At 37.5% G+C, this 21,809-nt stretch overlaps 1 protein-coding gene across 1 annotated transcript; it reads left to right on the top strand.

Moving 5' to 3' along the window:
* Positions 1 to 18,946: 18,946 nt before the first annotated feature.
* LOC113303040 lies at positions 18,947 to 21,585 on the top strand. Its single transcript, XM_026552028.1, has 2 exons — positions 18,947 to 19,140; positions 19,513 to 21,585. Exons 1-2 carry the CDS (start codon positions 18,978 to 18,980, stop codon positions 20,019 to 20,021), a joined length of 672 nt encoding a protein of 223 aa, XP_026407813.1. The 5' UTR covers positions 18,947 to 18,977; the 3' UTR covers positions 20,022 to 21,585.
* Positions 21,586 to 21,809: the final 224 nt, after the last annotated feature.

Genomic DNA, 21,809 nt, shown 5'->3' on the forward strand with positions numbered 1-21,809 from the left:
ATGATATATGGACATTTTATCATATAAACTCACTTTAATGAATATAAAGAACATATGTTATGTATGTATATTTATGCATAAAACTCTATCTTTTTCTGTTTTCTTCCTATGATGTTGCATCAATATTCAGTCATTTTCAAAGTCAAAATTAGTTATAAGTTCGATCAAATCTAAGATAAAAATACCAAATTACAGATGTGAATGTAACGGGGAATGTCATGAAACTATGTGAAGATGCAAGATAAAGTCGGACAATAGTTGATGCCGAGGATTACCTTAATATTGCATTTTCACAAGTTGAGAGCCTAGTTAATTACCATTCGGTTACAAGGAAAGTTCGGGAGAATCAGGTATTATTCCATATTACTGTGTATAGTGATTATTCATAGATAATCACTAGCTAATCGGCCTAGGCCATTATTCGGTCAACAATTGATGATTCAGAGATAATTCAGAACAACAAATATACTTGTATAATTTATTTTAGAGTATTATGAATTTGACGTAAATAATTATGTATACATTAAATTATAAGAAAATATGCTTTAGCATCATCTTGTATGAAACTATTGTATATTGATATAAATAAAAAATATATAAAAATATAATAAACAGTGAAACGTCGCAATGATTTGGCTTGAATCCTTTAGTCAGGATTTTTTTCTTAAAATAGTTAGGGAAATTAGATGAATGGAAAAATTTTGGGAGTCTTATCAAGTTTAAAGTCAAACATGGTGAAAACATGTTCCTCATAAAGCACAAGTGTTTGTTTGGCTTGCAGTTTAGAATATTATCCCTTATGTAGACCATCTAAATAAAAGGGGTTATGATATTGAAGAATCCAACTGCTAATTTTGCAATGTCAGTGAAGACGATGTAGATTACGTAACACCCATATTTTACGCATGGCGTATGCTCAAACATGCGTCATTTACATGAGATGAAGTTTCATCTCAAAGATTTTGTTGCGCGTTAAGGGCATGTTGGCCCAGAACAGAAGTTGCACTACCATGGTGCATCATGCCAGTGGAGGCTGGCTAAGTACGATATTGCGGCCACCATGGTGCATCATGACAGTGCGAGGCTAGACGAGAGAGATATTGTATCACCATGGTGCAATGTTCAAGCTGGTCATCAGGACAGAACTGGAAATACCACCATAATGGTGCATTACCCAAGGGTGCACTGCACAACGACCATGAATATTGAAGCTAGCATGTCATAGTGCACCTCAACTTTAATTTGTAGAAATTTCAATAGACATATATAGGGAGGGGTAGTTGGTTGAAGGTGCATTAAGGAGGATGCGCCAATAAGATTCAAAGCATAGCCGGTAAAGCATATATGATGGCAGCGTGTTGCTTACTCAAGAGAGGTTCATGATGGTTAGTCATCATCGTTGTAGCATTGTGAAACTAGTAATGCACCACCGTGGTGCGAAACAAAAGAAAGGTTAATTTGTAAAAGTCTCTAGTCCGTATAGGTTTTGGCCTTGCAACACGAGCTGGATTTAGTTGCTTGTCCCTATGTTGATGAACTACAGTTCGTGACTGATCCCTTCAAGCTACGAAGAAGGGTACGTATGAAGCCACAATGAGTTGCACTATTGGTGGTCTAGCACCTTGTCGTTCATATCATTTAATTGCGAGGTAATTGCAACATTATGGTAACTCATATCATGTAGCTCGGTAATGTGATGCAAGGGATGATTGTTATCATACTTGACGAGGTAAGTTGTAGTTCATTTCCTTAGATGATCATACTTCATATCAAGTTATTCGACGTATACATGCAACAATTGTGAATTGGGCACTACCTAAGAAATAAGATAAATCGGTATGCAGGTTAGGGGAGTTTGCATAATCCACCTGCATCACATGAATGATGCAATAAAATTACGATGTGAGCCTGACTAATGCACCCTTAGGACGAGTAAGATCAGTGCACGCTTTCAGCTCAATGCCGAAGAAAAGTGAGGAATCTAAGAAAAGGATTACAATGGCCTATGTGCAAGTCCAAGGCATTCCTTATGCCTGGACAACCCTTGAAATTCATCGATGCATGCAATATGCATCATCTTTAGCCTTTATATCTTGCACCCTTCGCAGAACAAGGGTGAGTTGGAATTATGGTGGAAGCTGTGTTTAAGGCATCATGCATCATGCTTGCGAAGCATGCTTGTAAAGGAGAACATGTATTTTCCTGGTGAGAAGAGAAGTTTTAAGGCCCTTCTACTGCGTTTACAATTGACACACTGGAGAATTTTTTCATGTGTGACTAGAGGCCGCAAGAGTAATTTTTCGGTCCGTCACAGATTACTTACCACTTACCTGTTAGCATTCAATGGACATATAAGATAATTTCACTATAGGGATGAGCTCGGATTGGATGCATAAACTGACAATCAAAGAACAATTTTATATTAACAATGTAGAAATGACAAAATTTTGATTTCGAAAGTATAGTCCCTTATGTTTGGCTTTGTGGACTGAGAGAAACAAGAGGGTAATGGGAAATAGACAGGAAGAGACCGAAATGAAGTTATTATAGAGACTAAAGGATTTCTATTTCAATAGGGCTCCATACCAAATTGGTTTAGGTACCAGTCTTTTAGGGATTTAGTTTTGCACTGGAATTCTGTAGTGGACTGTAACTATTTGATGCATGGTTGTGATTGTGGGCCTCAGATTTTGTTTCAGGCAGTAACTTCTTCTTTTTTCATATTCATAAAGTTTTAATCCACTTTTATCAAAGAAGAATAAAATAAATTTAAAGTCAAATAACTGACTTATTGAACAAATAATTCGGAAAACTCATATAGGTCGCGTATTATTGATCAGGGTTAATTTGTAAAGTACACGAATAACTTGTACTCCCTCTGTTCCTTTTTAATAGGCTAGTTTCTATAAATAAATGTTTCAAAAAAATAGGTCGGTTTTCTAATTGGGAAAGTCAAATGTTACTTTAATTTTCTGGGACCACTTTTCTTTTAACTTCTTTCGATGACAAGTGTCATGTGGACCATTTCACTTTACTTCTTTTACTGACAAGTGTCATGGGGACCATTTCACTTCACTTCTTTTATTGACAAGTGTCATGAGGACCACTTTCGATGATTAGTTCTCTTAATTTCCTTAAATTTCTCTAAAAACAAAACCAGCCTATTAAAAAGGAACGGAGGGAGTATATCGTTATATTCACGAATCATATGGTGATTTGCTAATTAGGTGGAGAGGAGTATGTTTCTTAGGCCAAACGGTAGGTACTTGAGAGTTTAAGGTGTTTTTTCTGTTCATCAAACCATAAATATTTCATTCCATAAGAAACATTTGCATGATAGTTTTCAAGAAAATCAAGTACACCATAACACAAAACAAATACAAAGAAACGTGCAAAACACGAATAAACCGCGAAGAGAAAGAGAGGTCTACAACAATAGCATCCTAATCTTGTATTTTAAGATTGGAGAAGAAATAGTACTCGAAATTACAATTCAACCATTTTGATAAATTTTTTCTTGTAAAAGAGATGTTCCTACATCAGAGGAGTGATATGCCTAAAAATACTTCATGTGCGGCAAATAACCTGAAACCCATGATCTATTTTTTTTTGTGAAGAAGAACTTAATCTTGTCTGTGCCGAATTGCCGAGATACTTGTATTAAAACAACCTAACACAAACAAATCGATAAAAAGAAAGACTATAAAAGTACAGATAAAATCGCTATAACAATAAAGATAAAAATCACTCCAATAGGAAAGAAATTACTGAAAACAGCGAAAATAGCTACGAAATCAAATTCAACTATATAGGAACAAGAAATCTTGCTTAGATATAGCCCCTAATGGATTAAATCTGAGCCCAAAAAAAAAAAAAGGTTTTCTCTCCAAATCCTGGGAAAAGGAGAGAAAAGAGAAGGTATTTTTTTTCTCTTTCATGTACTTGATCCCTGGACGTTTTTTCCCTTTTGTCAATGCAGTGAATCGTAAATGTTAGCTTTTAATAGGCATGAGTACACATCTTTTCTTTTGCGGCTTCACCACTACATATTGTTATGTTATCCTTCCTTAATTTGTTTGTCCAACTGGTTAAAGTGCTGGCGCAAGCGGGTATAAATAGCCCCCGGTGTGATTTAGGAGACTTTTGTTGTTTATGGGATGATCATAACAACTCGTAAGATGCTCTGTATGGTCCCACCAACAAAACTAGCTAGTGGATGATTGGCCATTATACCTCATGTTCACCTTTAGCATAATAAATATGTTTTCTGGTTCGAACAGCCGATTAAGTAAGTGACCTCTACCAATAGTTTTCTAGTTTAAGAACCAAAAAGAAAAATTAGGAACCAAAAAGAAAAAAGTTCAAGAAGAAGAACAAGAAGAAGGGCGGGCAACAACTACAACTTGGAAGTTCCAAAACGCACTTACCAATTTAGGAACAGACATACAAAAGATGTCATGCCATAAATATCCGGTCAATTATGGCTTAAAACAGACTCTTACTTAGGTTCTTTATTAAGCAGGGCATCATGGGTAGGACCCTATCTAATCATGTGTGTGAGAGAGAGATCAAGAGTATTCGATGGAAGAAAAAAAAAGATCATGAAATCTTTACTCACTTCTCCTGATAATTATAACAAAAAATAAAGAATTTAATTGAAAAAGAAAAAGAGTGGTCGGAGAGATCCATCAGTTCTTTTGGCTGGGTGGTTGAGAGCTGCTAAGCTAACTTCATGCACAAACACGGATCCTAATAGTCCAGTGCTACATAGTTAACAAAGTGGTTAAAACTCTTAAATCGTACGGAAAATGGGTCATTTGTCCAATATTTTTAAATCACGGTTCAGATGGACGATTAAAAATAGTTTGGGTGAAATGGCCAAAAAAAAGAAAATAGTAAGGATGAACTGGATTCATTTAAATTTAAAAAATAGCAAGGATGAAAATGGATACATCCTGTGTAAATTAAAAATAAGAAAAAATATTTAAAAATGGGCACGATGAAACTGGTTACATCCTGACTATTTTTACATTTTTGGCCATTTAAACAGTATCAAAATCTAACTGTCCATTTCATCCAGGAATTCTTGATTTTGGTCTTTTTAATCAAGTTTGTGTAAATCGTAATGGAAAATGGGTCATTTGGCCAAAAAATTTAAAAACATGTTTCAAATGGACGAATAAAAATTAGTTTGGGTGAAATGGACAAAAAAAATAGCAAGGATGAAACTGGATTCATCGCGGCTTAAACTTAAAAAATAGCAAGGATGAAACCGGATGCATCCTGATATAAATTAAAAATAAGAAAAAATATTTGAAAAATGGGTAGGATGAAACTGGTTACATCCTGCCTATTTTTATATTTTTGTCCATTTAAATAATATCTTTTTAATTTTTGTCCATTTAAACAATATCAAAATGTACAAATCTTTTTTCACCCAAAAATTATTGATTTTGGTCTTTTTAACCAAGTTTGTGAAATCATAATCCAGCAAATATTTTTTCGCTCAAAAAGACAACGGCTGTGAAAATCATCCGTGAACTAGCTAGGTCACCAGATAACAATAATAAGTCGGAGAGAGAGATAGCAGTCACTCATGCGTAGTACAAGTAGCTTTGACCGCAAAAATGGAAACCTCAAATATGGAAATGGCAAGTTAGTTATGTCCAATTGTTTTCTGTCTTAATCTCGACTCCACCATTCCATTCCAACTTTATCGACTTTTGTGAGAATATAAGAACCTGCTGTTGTCCTTTCACCTGATTTGATTCTTCCTCTGTAGGATATGTAGTACTAGGACTAAGAAGCGGGAGGTAAATTTTTGTATAGGCATGAGCCCTGCCGGATAGAGTAAGTACATGGTAATACGGTAGTGCCCGGTGCGTAACTTAGTGTGCGCAGGGCTTCGTCCCGTCTCGTGGCGATGCATTTTCGATTTGGTGTCGGCAGGACTTCGCCCCATCCCATGGCATGCATTTTCGATTTGGTGAGCGCCGGGCTTCGCCCCATCCTGTGATGATGATTTGGTATGCGCGAGATTTTTTCCCACCTGCCGCGATGTATTTTTGAATTGGTGTGGCGATACATTGAATCGGTGGGAAAAAAATAGGAAATATGTGCGGATTTTATTAAATTTTTCCTTTTATTTTCACAGATATTTAATTTTCCCATTTATTTTCGCATGAAACATGTTGTCAAGTTTTTGGTAATCTCTTCCCCTTCTTTTCATTCATCACGCCGTAACTTATATAAGACCAGACTTGTTTTACAAAACACAAACCCTAGACACCGATTACGTGAGTCTTAAGTTTGCTACTCACTTAGACGGACCATCTACATGGACTGACCACTTTGGTCTCAGAATCCAGACCGATTACGTAGGTCTCAAGACACAGTCTTGAGCCAAAACACTACGTATCTCCTAAAACCCCCCTCAAGACGGAGCATGCAGGTCACAAATGCCCATCTTGGACAAAAGACCTTGAAATTGTACTTTCCCTAAGGATTTGGTGAAGATATCTGCCAATTGCACCGCCGTAGGAGTGTAAGAAGGTGATATAATCTTCTTTATTATAGCATCCCTGACAACATGACAGTCCACCTCTATATGTTTGGTTCGTTCGTGAAAAACTGGATTCTGAGCAATGTATAATGCTGACTGACTATCACAAAGGTGCTTCATTCCATGCGTATGACGAACCCCCAAATCACCAAGTAATTGTTTCAACCACTTCAACTCACATGTAGCTGCCGCCATGGACCTGTATTCTGCTTCAGCGGAACTCCGAGAAACAATTTGTTGCTTCTTTGTCTTCCAAGACACCGGTGAATTCCCAAGGAGAACAAACCATCCTGTCAATGAACGTCTAGTCAAAGGGAAACTTGCCTAATCTGAGTCACACCACCCATGTAAACTTAGAGTACTATCAGAACGTAACAAAATACCTTGCCCAGGATTCTTCTTCAAATATCTAACCACACGAAGTGCTGCGTCCCAATGCTCTATTCTCGGTTGTTGCATAAACTGTGACAGCGTATGCACTGAGTAAGTAAGATCGGGTCTGGTCACTGAAAAATAAATCAGTCTACCAATCAGTCTTCTATACTTATCCACATCATTGAACAAATCTCCCTTCGCCAAAGCAAGTAGATGATTAGTTTCCATTGGAAACTCTGCAGGTTTTTCTCCCAATAAACCTGTTTCCATGATAATATCCAATGCATATTTCCGCTGGCATATATAAAAACCTTGTTTACTGCGAGCTATCTCCAAGCCCAGAAAATATTTCAATTTTCCCAAATCTTTCATCTTGAAACATTGTCCCAATATGATTTAAATTTATTAATCTCCACTAGATTATTCCCTGCAACAATCAAATCATCTACATACATCAAAACATTAAGCTGCATTTCTCCCTTGGTCATGGTAAAAAGAGAGTAGTCTGAGTATGCCTGCCGAAAACCGTATTTCTTCAAGGCTGTTGATAGTTTGGCAAACCAACAACGAGGAGCCTGCTTTAAACCATATAATGATTTCTTCATTTTACACACCATATTAGGATTACCTTTGGAAAATCCAGGTGGTATCTTCATATACACCTCTTCTTCCAAGTCTCCATGAAGAAATGCATTATGCACATCCATCTGATGTACTTCCCAATGTTTAACTACTGCAACGGCTAGAAAAGTACGTACCGATGTCATTTTTGCTACTGGTGCAAATGTCTCTTTGTAATCCAATCCTTCAACTTGATGATTTCCAAAGATAACCAATCTTGCTTTTAGCCGTACCAACTTCTCATTTTCATCATACTTTTCTGTGTAGATCCATTTACTCTCTAGGGCTTTCTTGTCCGACGGCAATTCTTGCAATTTCCATCTACCTTGTTCTTCCAATGCTCGGATTTCTGCTTCCATTGCTTTCCGCCACCCTGGATGCTTCATAGCTTCTTTGAAGTTGCACGGTTCAGACCCAGCTGTGATAGCTGCAAGATATTTCCTATGCACAGCAGAAAATTTATCACAACTAACATAATATGTCAAAGGATAAGGCGTACCTGAGGATGATGATTGTGTGGAATGAGACCAAAGTGGTCAGTCCATGTAGATGGTCCGTCTAAGTGAGTAGCAAACTTGAGACTCACGTAATCGGTGTCAAGTTTTTGGTAATCTCTTCCCCTTCTTTTCATTCATCACGCCGTAACTTATATAAGACCATACTTGTTTTACAAGACACAAACCCTAGACACCGATTACATGAGTCTCAAGTTTGCTACTCACTTAGACGGATCATCTACATGAACTGACCACTTTGGTCTCAGAATCCAGACCGATTACGTAGGTCTCAAGACACAGTCTTGGGCCCAAACACTACGCATCTCCTAATACATGTGCAAAATGATTCCCACGTGAATCAAAAGCGAAAAATATATACATACCCGATCAATTTCTAAAAATACATTTAGGCGTGAAGTATAGATTTAAGTGGACTGCAAGCTTGATGACATTTGTCATGACCGAACTTTAGGATGCAAAAATGTTAATGTTACGTGGACTGTCCCATAGAAATATAGCACCACAACACTTTGTTAACCTTTCCCAGTTCCTAGTCCCCATTTTCTCTCTTTTCCTTCTTCATCTGCAACTGCAGCAACTCCACCGCTACCCCATTTCGGACATCGCTCTTAACTATTGTTTTCAAGTTCCAATTTTGAAATATGATTATGAGTTCCATTTTATTTAATTGGTTTTGGCGTTTTTATGTTTTCAGGATTGTAGGTAGTTTATTAAGGTTAAAGAAGAACAACTAAGGGTTGTTTCTCCCTTGCTCTCTTGAAATATATTTTTACATACAGATTAGTTTATCCTTTTCCGATTTTCCTTATTTAATTTTTTCGACAAATCTAATTGAAAGCATTTGACTGAGATTTAGTTTTTATTCATCAAATCTAATTAAATATTCCATCGGTTGATTGTAATTCAATGAGTTGTTGTGGCTCGGATCTGTTGGTTGGTGTACAGTCTATGCACTCTTGTTTATGTTGGTTTTTTTTTTCTCATTTCATCCGATTTCCTTTTTTTTTGGTGTGTCCATGATTTCCTTTTCTTACAGGAATTTCTTTTTAAGAGTTTCACCTTTTAAGTTTTTCTCATTTTTATTTATCTATTTAACGGTTTGGACGTGAGTTTTGTCCACCCTTATTAAAATACAGTAAAGTATAGGTGTAAACACGGTGTAACTAAATAATTCAAGTTTAAATTCTAAAATAACTATTGTCCATCTACTTTTTTTTCAACACCGTTACTAACAGACAGTTAAACATTTGATGTATCCAAATTGTAACCAAATTTTAATTATTACAACCAATAGAGTTATGCCAAGTGTCCTCACCATAGCTCTTGTATTAGAAAAGGCTTTTCTAGGCCATAGGAAACGAGGGTTTCATCACCGTTTAATGTGAGAGCTTTATTTGTGTAAGGCGTTTAAGGAGGAAGATATCCGTTTAACGAGAAAATATATCTGTTTAGCCATCAAAAAAATTATTGAACCTAAATTTGCCTATTTTAATCGGAGGCCCTAAAAACCAATTAGGGGCCTCCCACTAGAGGATAAAAAAAGTCATTAAAATCAAATTTGAGTCACCCCTTAACCAAAATATTTTTAAATGACTAAACTACCCCTGAATAATTAGTATTAAAACTTAATTAAGTTAAGTTAATTAGTGTGGTTAGATTATGTTAGATTAAAATCATATTTTAGATTTTTTTTTTCTTTTGTGTGTTTTTGTGAGTTGAGAAGGAGAGGAGGAGGTTTTAGAGGAAAACTTAGGGTTTTTAGAAATGAGTAATTCAAGTAGGGGAAGGTTCAAGCAACAAAGATGATTGTGTTGATGGTAAGATTATCTTAAATTCTTCTGTGGATTGGATATACGTCACAACACAGAGAAAGAGTCGTCAATGTCGAGGGATGTATACCCCAACGACTCTATAAAGTCGTCAATTGACACCAAAAATGACGACTCAAACCTGCAACTTTTCCAGGTTATGAAAAATCGTCAGGGTAATATGATATACCCTGACGACTCTTAGCTTGGGTCAGAAAGAGTCGTTATTTTGTGTGTTTATAGTAAGACGACTCTGAAATTTTTTGGGACAGAGAGGCTGTTTGTTTTTCACCTGGGGTCGTTGACGTTTAAAAAAGGGTCGTTCATAGAGGATCGTCATAGGTTTTTATATTCTGTTAACGACTCTAATCTAGGGTAGAAAATATGAAAACCATAAATATGGTCTTTATCTTGATCATCATATACCTTAACGATTTTTTATGGTCTCTACATGCATATGAAAAATCTTTAGGGTTTAGGCTTGTCGAATTGACGACCCTTTTACTGTAACTGAAATTTTTCGGGTCAAGATTTTTTTTTCCTTGGAGTCGTTAATGGAGGAGAAGATAAGAATCGAGAGGGTGAGAGGGGAGGGAGTGGTTCTTTTGTTTGGAAGTAGAAATGAATTGGGGCTAAGGATTAAGAGTTAATAGATTTTTTAAGATTTATTTTTAGTGAATGGTAAATTAGTATTTTCACAAAATTTTAATACACCCGTGGAAAATTTGGGGTGCAAATAAGATGGGTGAGGCCCCTAATTGGTTTTTAGGGGACCAAATAAACTTGGTAAATTTGGGCATTCCGATTAAACTAGGGTGCGTACCGGTAAGAATTTCTCTTTTCTTTCAAAATTTCTTCAAGACCAGCCACAAAAACTATTCAAAAGCCGTCCCCTCACACTTATTTACATGGAGGGGTCCAAAAATGCCCCACATATATGATTTTTTTAGGGGAGACTTTGAATAATCGACTCTTTTAATTATCAATAAGCATTTCTCGTTTCACTAGTTGACTTTTGGACTCGCATTGGAAATGGAAGAAAATAATTAACATAGTGGTTTTAAAAGTCAATTATCGAGAATTCGTTTTTGCTTAACTTTATTAGGGAACAAATTACTTCATAACCAACTTGGAAAAATTATAAAGATGGCTACAAATTTTGAACCTTATAATGTTGGAAGCAAAGCACCGTTCAATGTTAACCAACTAACTAGGGAGGTTGTCATGATCCGAACGGTTCCAGTGAGTACTTAACCAATTGGGAATTGTTTGGTTTATTGAGGAAGATGATTCTCGAATTCAAGTTTGAAATTTGTGCACTTACCTTTACAGAAAAAGAAAATAATTATAATTATGGGTAAAACTGGAACTAATTACAAGAGAAGAGCTAGTTATGATTCTTCGCGGAATTAAGTCTGCTTCTTGAATCAGCAAAACTCGATTCGGAATATAGAAACAGAACTAGATCATGTCTTGATCATCGGAAAAAAGAAAAAAATCTTGGCATCCTGTTTGAGGGTAAAAACTGATTTTACTGTTTTTGATAAATTTGGGTGTGTTGATGAGAAACGAATTCAAACCCTAAACGAATGTACTTCACATGAGTACTTTTAGATTCGAGGTATCAATTTGTAAGACTCTGGCCTAAACCAGGAAATGGTCGTTCCAGATTCAATTCGGTCACAAAGTGAAGGAGAAGGGTTGATCATAGGAAGGGAAGCGAAGAATATGTTTGAGATCAGAATGTTGGATTACGAAGGTGTGGTTGTTTTATGACTTGTATCAGAATATGGTTTTTGGCTACTTGTGTTGATAACTTCTGTCCCCGTTGTCGAAATAAGTCAAAAACCTATTTATAAAAGTCATGATTGAGCACACCTGATCTCGTAAGAAGTGGAGACAGTTAAGTAGTGGAGAACTGGAGTCGTGTAAAGAGTGGTTACCATCATGTTTTCATCACGAGGGAAGACTGGTCAGCCTTACACCCACTACTCACTTACTGCTCATTAACCGTCCGCCTTTTCCTAACACTTTCTCGTAATGGGAGCGTTGTACGCCGTACGCTATAAACCGCCAGAACAATACCTCGGCGAGCATCCCCAGTTTGTGACATATTTGATGTCTCGAGTATTTTCGTGAAAAATATGCAGCAGATTGCTGAGTGGGTCTTGTGTGCAAGACCTAGTTATTCTGACCAATCGCACGAAAACTAGGCGGTGGGTGATCATGTGTTGTGAGCTAAGTCATGAGACTTGCTACAAGAATTAGCGTGTGACGCTATTAAGTTAGTATTGGTTGGTCGCCTGAGATTTAATCTAGGTCCGTCAATTCGGCTGGCGAAGTTGTACGGCCGAGATTGTAAGCGCCTGCCAGTGGCATAATGGCGTAATGGCGCGGACACTATATCTTGGCATGTTGGCGTTAGATCCAAATATGACCCAACAATATTGGCTCTAGTTTCCGTATCAAACTTAATGCCTTAGGTGGCATTAATTGGCATGGGACGGCATAACGGTCTTAACCAAATTAGGGTTTGGCATGTAAAACCCTAATTAGTGTGTGCGGCTATGTTGACGCGACGACCACTAGGTGTTGGCGCGGTTTGGTTTTATTTAATGCATGTGGCGGGTTTAGAGCGACCTGATTGGTCGATGGAAAGGGGGTCGACAAGTGGCATGGGCGGGCCTCATTCTAGGTGTGTGTGTCGCATTTAGAACGACCTGATTGGTCGATGGAAATAAGATCGGCAAGCAACATGTGCCCGGCCTCATTCTAAGTGGGTGTGGCGCATTTAGAGTGGCAAGCAGCATGGGGACGACCTCACTCTAAGTGCATGTGGCGCATTTGGAGCGACCTGATTGGTCGATGGAAAGGAGGTCGACAAGCAGTATGGGTCGGGCTCATTCTAAATGCATGTGGCGCATTTAGAGTGGCCTGATTGGCCGACCTCATTCTAAGTGCGCGTGGCGCATTTAAAACGACTTGATTGGTCGATGGAAAGGGGGGCGACAAGAAAATTGGGTTGGCCTCATTCTAAGCGCGTGTGGCGCATTTAAAGCGACCTGATTGGTCGATGGAAAGAGGGCCGACAAGCAGCATGGGGTCGTCCTCATTCTAAATGCATGTGGCGCATTTAGAGCGACCTGATTGATCGATGGAAAAGGGGATCGGAAAGCAGCGTGGGGACGACCTCATTCTAAATGCATGTGGCGCATTTAGAACGACCTGATTGGTCTATGGAAAGGGGACCTGCAAGCAGCATGGGGGCGACCTCATTCTAAATGCATGTGGTGCATTTAGAGCGACCTGATTGGTCGACGGGAAAGGGGGGCCGGCAACGGAAACATGGAGCGTGTCCATCCGGCTGCAGGTGGTGCCTGCTAGGGCGAACTGACCAGCCATGTGGCGCGGCCACGCCTCCTCTTGTTGCTGCTCCTATTTGACGCAGCTCCTCTTTTATTTCTTGCTTTCTGATTTTTGGTAGGAATTTGCTCCTACTAATCCATGGCGTATTAGTTTCCTAGCTTACCTAGGTTTGGTCTCGACCAATAGGGTTCGAGATATTGCGCAGGGTGCAAAAACCTAATTTTTTGCAAATTGATAAATTAGGTTAAAGAACTGAATTTTGCGGGTTTCCCCAAAATCAATCAATTTTTGGTGAATTTTGCATACTGATACAAAGAATCACTAATTTAATATCAAAGGGCAGTATAACTTTGCGTGCCTCTGATTGAGTACTTTCACACGCATTTTAATCCTGACACTTCGGGAGATTCATGCTACTCGGCTGGGAGCGAGCATTAGTCGTCATGTCATGTCAGTATTAAGAGTTCAACTGGGGAACGTGGCATAGAATAAATACTCAGAAATTTACAGAATATTTGGGGTCGTTACTACACGCAGCATTCTGAATAAATTTCATATAAATATGCTGAATTGCTCAATACATATGTAAGTAAAGAGACTTGGGCACTCATCACTTTTAAATGGCTCAATCTTCGTTGCAGAATGACGACGCATTAAATACAGGGTATTACAATTTTAGCCCTGAACTAAAAACCACCATCAACACACCCATATGGGTGCTTAGAAAAAAGATACATACATCTCCCTCGATAACTTATGAGTCATGTTATTAGGAGGGAAAGAATAGACATGAGGAGGGAAAACTTTTGGCCACATTTCAGTCAATGTGAGGTCAAAGTCAAATACAATGAAAATAATTAAATATTAATAATATCATTTTAGGTGAATTTCCTTTGTTGTGGTTAAAAGCTGAACAAAGCTCTCTTCTTAAAGCTTCTGGCCCCACCATAAAATGGATTTGTTAATTAAAAAGAATAATACCTTAAAATCTGACCGGCCCAACCTGAAAATAATTCCCTAAATAAAAAAAATATTACCCTAAGTTAAAATATATATTTTAACTTAGGGTATATATATCTTGAATAAAATAAAATAAAAATCACAGGTGAAAGAAAAAAGAATTGAGTTAAAAAAATACCGTAATTTTTTAAAAAAATCTTTCTACCCGTTTATTAATTTATTCCCTTGCAAAAATAAAATATATCTTGAGTTCAAAAAAAATACTTCACGGATAAAAGAAAAAAATATCTTGAGTAAAAGAAAAATACTTCATGGGTAAAAAAAAATATCTTAATTGAAGAAAATACTTCACGGGTAAAAAAGAAGAACGCGCGATTAGCGGATATAAAAATTAATTGGGGGATATAGATTACTTCCCCCAACCAGTAGTGATGAAGACCATGCCGGAAGTGATGAAGACCATGCCGGAAGTGATGAAGACATGCCAGAAGTGATGAAAACCATGCTGGTATAGATGAAGACCATGCCGGAAGTGATGGAGACCTTGCCGAAAGTGATGAAAACCATGCCGGTAGTGATGAAGACCATGTCGGAAATAAATTTTTCTACATCCCCGGAAGTGATGAAGACCATGCCGGAATTGGTGAAGACAATGCCGGAAAATGGTGCTGGCATGCTTGGTAACTAACATTCAATGCCGTAACTAAGTGTCGACATGCTCGATAGAAAACTATCAATGCCGGTAGTCAAGTGAAAAAGAATTTAAGTTTCCTGGATACTTTACATCATGTGTCGGCAGAGAAATTTAAGCAAAATACTATGTCGGTATCTGTACCGGCATGCTCGAGAATTAACTAACTGTGCTGGAAGACTGATTAAAACCAGAAAAAAAAACGAAGTAGACAAAAAAAACAAAACGAATTAGAGAAAAAAACAAAATACTAGGTCGAACACAGCCGGGAGGGGCTACGCTCCCCCGAACCCCCCCAGATCCCCTGGATAGCGGGCTTGAGTTTCAAAATTGGGAATAAGCTCGGTGCCGGCATGGATGTGGTATGAATACCACCAAGTTTTTTCAGCTGCAAATATGGTGGAGTCAAAGAAAAAAAAAACAAATTTTCAACCTTTTAGCAGCAGCAATTCTCTCTTCACAATCATCCTCCATTTTCACCAAAATAATTTCCCTCTCAAATTTTCTTTCCCTCCTTCTACTCTCACCTCACTCGCCCAAACACAAATAATAACACACTAATCATTTATCAAAAATCTTAAGATTTTACTAATTATTATTAATCGGGTAGATTAGGAATTACATAAATACTTAGATAAAGGGTGACCCTGATTTGATATTTGGATCCCGTTTTTGTCATTTTCCTATATCCCCCGATCGCACGTTCAAAAAGAATCTATCTTTATTTTACGGATAGAAAAATATTTTAAAAAATATAACCATGACCCATAAGCCTATTTTTATTCACTAATACGTACTTTTCTCTACAAAACATTTAGGACCGTGCAACGCACGGGCGCAAAAACTATATCCCAAATTTTATTTTTGTACAAAAAATTACACCCATAATAAAACATACTCCCTCCGTCCCACCATTAAATGACCTATTTACTTTTAGATTTTGTCCCACCATTAAGTGACCTGTATCACTAAACAAGAGATATTTCTAAAATTATCCTTTTAATTGAATATAAGAAATATAAGAAATATGCATAATTTGATAGGCATGTTTATATTCGTTACATAGGTGTTTTAAAATGCTTTTCAATGGTATGAAGTTTGCGAACATCCGTGGTGTAATTTGAGAGATAAATCATTTCAAAATTTCACTAATTATTATCTATAAGGGTATAATTGTAAAAAAATGCTTAAATATACTCTTTTTCCTTGCTTGCCTTAAAAATTGTGCAAACTTAAACTAGGTCACTTAGTAGTGGGACGGAGGGAGTACATATGTTCTGCAAATAACTGGGTCCGTGCAAAACACGGGCATCACACCTAGTTTTCAAAATACACACCCCCACTTTAATATTTTTTTAACTGTTCTCAAATCTTAATGTTGCTTTCCAAAACTCCATCATCTTAATGTATATCTCTTTGTCCGGAACAGAAATCCCTCAAAACATAGAACACAAAAAATATTGGTGTTTACTAGCATCCGTAAATCTAATTTCGAATCTATCTTCTTCTCTTAGTCAATTGTAATTATGTAATTATGTTCACGCATCACTGATATTCCAATTGTTTATATTGATTAACTCCTGCAAATTTTGAAAAATTGATATGGACATGGAAATAGTATCTCCATTATTTAATCATGATTCAATCTGATTTCGCGGTTGTCATTGTTCGCATCCCTACAGCAATCTTTCCGAATTAGCAAATCTACGGAATCAAGCAATCACTCGTACGCTTATGTTCTTGATCAGTTTCTATTCAAAGCTTCATACGATTAATAATAAAAAAAATCCCTCTGTTCTGTTGCACTGTACTATATCTGCCATGTTCCTGTTCTTTTTTCCGTTTTTCCAGGAATTCTTAAGATGCATTTTTAAGAAGCATTTTTAACCTTTTCATCCGTAGAGCGTTGTTTTGTTAGTAAACATAAGAGCAATTCCTATGGAATGAACAAACTCAGAGTTTGTTCATTTTACTCCCACTAGGAAATGAACGAACGTGGAAAATGGATGTTCAAATGAACATATTTGTTGGTTTGAACATCGAGTCGGAATAAATCAGTGCGCGTTTAAGAGAAGGACGTGCGTTCTAGCTGATAATGCTGGCGTTGGAAGCACCAACGCGCGTCCATGCCAAAAATGCCAGCGACTTTCTCATTGACGTACGGGACTCTGGGATTAACTCCAATTACAGTCCCTGATTATTTTACTATTTTTTAATTTTATTTTATCTCACTTTATCCTATTTTATCTCACTTCATCCTATTTTATCTCACCTAAATATATATTTTATTTTTCATCTTTATCTTACAAAATATTTTATATTAAAAAGAAATACTAGTGGGGTCTTAGAAAACCAAATCTGTTCCTGCTTTACCATAGTAGAGAAACCCGTTTGGCCATCCACGTGGTTCAACAAAATTTTGAGTTTGAACATTACCATATGAATTGCTCTAAGTATTATAGCTAATATCAAGGATATAACGGACATTTTTAATAAGTCTGAAATTTTACCTCCCTCTTAATCTTTCCCTCTTCACATTTATTGTTTTCCTCCTAAAAATAAATAGGACATTAGAGCGTCCACAGTGGTGCGAGCATAACTAAAGACCAAAGACTAAAAAAAAAAGATCAAATTTGGGTTTAGTCCGTCCTGTGACGTAGCGGGTGAAGAGTAAATTTGGTCGCGCGTTGATATAAAGTCCGCTTCATCGTCCAACGTAGATAAAGATTACGCCTGGCATGGGGCGTTGATAAAGATAACGCCTGGTATGGGGCGTTGATAAAGACAACGCCTGTATGGGGCGTGAACTATAGCAACGCCTGGTGTGTGGGACGGAGATTATACGTTCGCCCGGGTTCAAAAAAAAAAAAAAAAAAAAAATGGGGCGTTGATAAAGACAACGCCCCAACCAAAGTTTTGTAAACTTTTCAAATTTGGGTTCAAGACTTTATCAACGCCCCATTTGTATTTGGTGTCCGGCGTTGATTATACCAACGCCCCATCCAGGCGGACATTATACCAACGCCCCATGCCAGGCGTTGATTATACCAACGCCCCATTCAGGCGGACATTATACCAACGCCCCATCCAGGCGGACATTATACCAACGCCCGTCGGGTAGGCGGACATTATATAAACGCCCGACTATATTTGGATTTGGTCTTAATCGCCGACCAAATTTGGTCCGAGTTTTACTCTTTGATCAAATTTTGATCGATGGTCCGTCCCATTACGTCAGTCCACTCGACACCAAATTTGGGTTTAGTCGTCCACTGCAGTTGCTCTTAGGACTCTTTTATTTTTTACTTTAATTTAAGATGTAAGTTATTTATATATATATATGGCTATTTCTTTTAGTGCCTTAATTGAAGACACATGAAAAGTAATAGTGACAAAAATACCAAATCAAAGTTAAGCAATCTCTTTAAATTTTGACCGAAAATATCAGAAGATAAACATATTTGGGTACCCACCCAGTAGAATGTTTAGCTTACCGGTCATAATCGGTCCTATCAGTCGTTTACACCTTAAATTTGCCTACTGATTCAATTTTATGACTCGAAACTTAAACAAAATCAATCCGTTCTGGTTCGGTTCTGAGTAATCGAGCATCCAAATACCGTCTTACACCCTTGTATTTATAGCATCGTTTCATTGCTTTTGGAATTGAAAAAGTCTTGGGAGTGCCGAACATCCGTGAATAAGCAGAAATGATGAACGGACGATGATATGAGGGGGTTTGGTCTAAGGCTGCACAGAAACCGAGCTGAAAATCAGGACCGACCCGGAACCGGTGGAACCGTACCCATTTTTGTACCGAACCGAGGAAGGGGGTATAGGTACCGGTCCAAAAAATAGGAACCGGGACTAAGGAGGTACAGGTACACGGTCTTATATAGGTCCCGTACCTTCCCGGACCGAATGCACCGAAAAATTATAACCATTAGATTTAGGAGTAGTAAACTGATAATATCCATTAGATTTAGGGGTGGTAGGTATATATATGCGTCAGTTGTAAGTATTTTCCACATCTGGCTCTGAGTTTCAAAGTTTCCAATTTGCTTCTTCTCCCGTTAATGTGCAGCTTCAATTTGTTTCAGAACACGGAAGCGCCATTTCTGATATTGTGCTCAGAAGACGATGAACTTGCTCCATATCTAGTAATTTACAATTTTGCTCAACGTTTACAAGACCTTGGCGGTGATGTCAAACTAGTGAAATGGAATTGTTCTCCCCACGTAAGTATGTCATGTTCTAAAATAACTTATTGGTTTATTAGTATCTAGTATTGGACCACTATTGGTATAATTGATGTACCTATTTGGAGTTGATACATGGGATAAAAAGTATTTTGTACTTGTTTATATGAAGAACAGGGGAATTATCTGCTTGTAGAACATATACGGGGGTGATTGTAATCTGAAGAGAAAGGGGTTGGTATATGGGAAATATGAGATAAATCATGAAATGCAACTTATGTATACGAAAAACAGGAATGATCTGCCAGTAGAACATTCGAGTGATTGTAAAATTGTAGTCTACACAGTTAGCTGATGTTTCTTCTATAGTTTGTCAGACCACTTTTATTAATAATATGATTCCCCATGCTCTCGGGTCATTACAGCCAATACCCAGCTGATTATAAGGCCGCTGTTACCGAATTGCTCAGCAAGGCAGTATTGATATATTCTAGAAGACTTGGAAAACTTGAAGGAGACAAAACGAGAATAGAAGGGAACCATGTGGGGGTATCTGAATCAATCTATAATCTTCAGAAAGCCACAACAACTTCATGTGAAAGTTTCCGACGAGTTGCTATTGATCCTAGTGACTACTTCTTTCTACCAAACTCAGGATGTTTTTGTCTGGAACCGAGACTAGTATCGGAATCGTATCTGGTACTGCAGTGTACCAAATGGTATCGGAACCGAGGTGCAGGGTACAGGTACCGGTCCAAAATTTGGGAACTGAGGTTAGGGAGGTACAGGTACTCGGCCTCGGCAGGAATCGAGCCGAACCGTACCGTGTACACCCTTAGTTTGGTCCTCCCTGTCAAAATCTTGAGCGGCTGCACATGTCTGCCCGGTCCCTCAATACCTTTCATTACATTCTCTTTTTGACTATTAACACTTCTATCTTTTTTTATGCAAAGTTAATCAGTAATGTTGTATATAATGATTCCAGCTTATATTGTATTAAAACAAAAGGAGCGTTACGTAAATTTGAGTTAGAGGGTGGCCCACCATTTTATCTTTAAGGATTATTCGAGTAGATTCGAGCACCTTCCCACCTCATTTGACAAGTCCAACAAATTAACATGTTTAAGTTACTTACTCTTTAAGGATTATCACTATTGATACACACGTATCCTATGACGTGTCTTTATGTAACATTCTTATTTCGGCTATATATAGCCCCTTTGTATCCCTGGACCCTCTTGGTACCGAGAAATAAAGAATTGAGAAATGAAAACTGAGAACTCTCTCTTACTTATTTCACTTGTCTATATGTTATCTATTTAGTTTTGTAATTAATTAAGTTAAGTTGTTGTGAGCTAATATGAAATGTAAATGAGTCGGGCGACACCGTTTCAAAACACGTTATCAGCACGAAATGCTCTGTGCCGACGGCCGATTCGTTACGATCGGAGAGAAGCTATCTGTTGGAGACAGGAGAAGGGATAACTATGCCAAACAGACAACATATGATTTTGATCACAACAAGACGTCAGTTTTCCACAAATTGATAAGTTCTAAAACTACGATAAAAGGCTTGGCAGCCTTGGCTTATCCAAGGTTGGCCAATGGAGGTAATGTTTGGCAAGTGTATGGAAACGTATAACAAGGTGAGTACATAAATGAGAATAAATATCTCAATATTAACTCGCACATACTTTGCGTTTTAATTTCTTACTCTTTACAATTTTATTTTGGTACTAATTGTTTAATACGGGTGAAAGGAAAATTATTGCATCTCTGAAGAACGGTGTAGATTTAATTTTTCTTGCTCTAATAATCTCTAGAAATTTTAAAATAATTCCACCAGAAGTTGGAATATGTGCAGCATAATATGGATGCAAAAGTGCGTTCCGCTAGCTGGCTGGTCCCAGAAGTGACCCGTTACAAATTTCTAGCCGGTTTTTATCATCGGTCCCTGAAGCGACCTGTGACTGATATCGAGGCAATTTCATGCAGTTTCAACAACGGGAGAAAATTCGCGAAAACCATCATCACTTTAAAACTCCAAGAGTTGTATTCTTTTTCAGTTTTTATCCTAGTCGGATTTTTCTGACAAGGTTTTAACGAGGAAACGGATTTGCTCGGGTTTTGTCCCATCGGATTTTACCGGCAAAGCTTTAACAAGACAGTGTTTTTTAAATGGTGGTCCAAGTGGGAGTGTTACGTAAATTTGAGTTACAGGGTGGCCCACCATTTTATCTTTAAGGATTACTCGAGTAGATTCGAGCACCTTCCCACCTCATTTGACAAGTCCAACGGATTAACATGTTTAAGTTACTTACTCTTTAAGGATTATCAATATTGATACACACGTATCCTATGACGTGTCTTTATGTAACATTCTTATTTAGGCTATATATAGTCCCTTTGTATCCCTGCACCCTCTTGGTACCGAGAAATAGAGACTTGAGAAATGAAAACTGAGAACTCTCCCTTACTTATTTCACTTGTCTATATGTTATCTATTTAGTTTTGTAATTAATTAAGTTAAGTTGTTGTGAGCTAATATGAAATGTAAATGAGTCGGGCGACACCGTTTCACAACAAGGAGAAAACATCCACCTTTCTTCTTGCTAAAACAAATTAGAATGCAAAAACCTACGTGAATATCAATAGTTACTTTGAATATTCTCTCATATACGTGTCTTCATCAATCACTTTCTTTTCTTC

The sequence above is a fragment of the Papaver somniferum genome, chromosome 8, assembly GCF_003573695.1.
Source record: "Papaver somniferum cultivar HN1 chromosome 8, ASM357369v1, whole genome shotgun sequence".
NCBI lineage: Eukaryota > Viridiplantae > Streptophyta > Magnoliopsida > Ranunculales > Papaveraceae > Papaver > Papaver somniferum.

Bases quoted from the DNA above. Each gene is read 5' to 3' on its own strand.
- LOC113303040 (XM_026552028.1), top strand. From the start codon at position 18,978: ATGTGCAGCTTCAATTTGTTTCAGAACACGGAAGCGCCATTTCTGATA. The intron at 19,141-19,512 runs TAAGTATGTCAT...TCCCCATGCTCT, and splicing joins ATGGAATTGTTCTCCCCACG to CGGGTCATTACAGCCAATAC.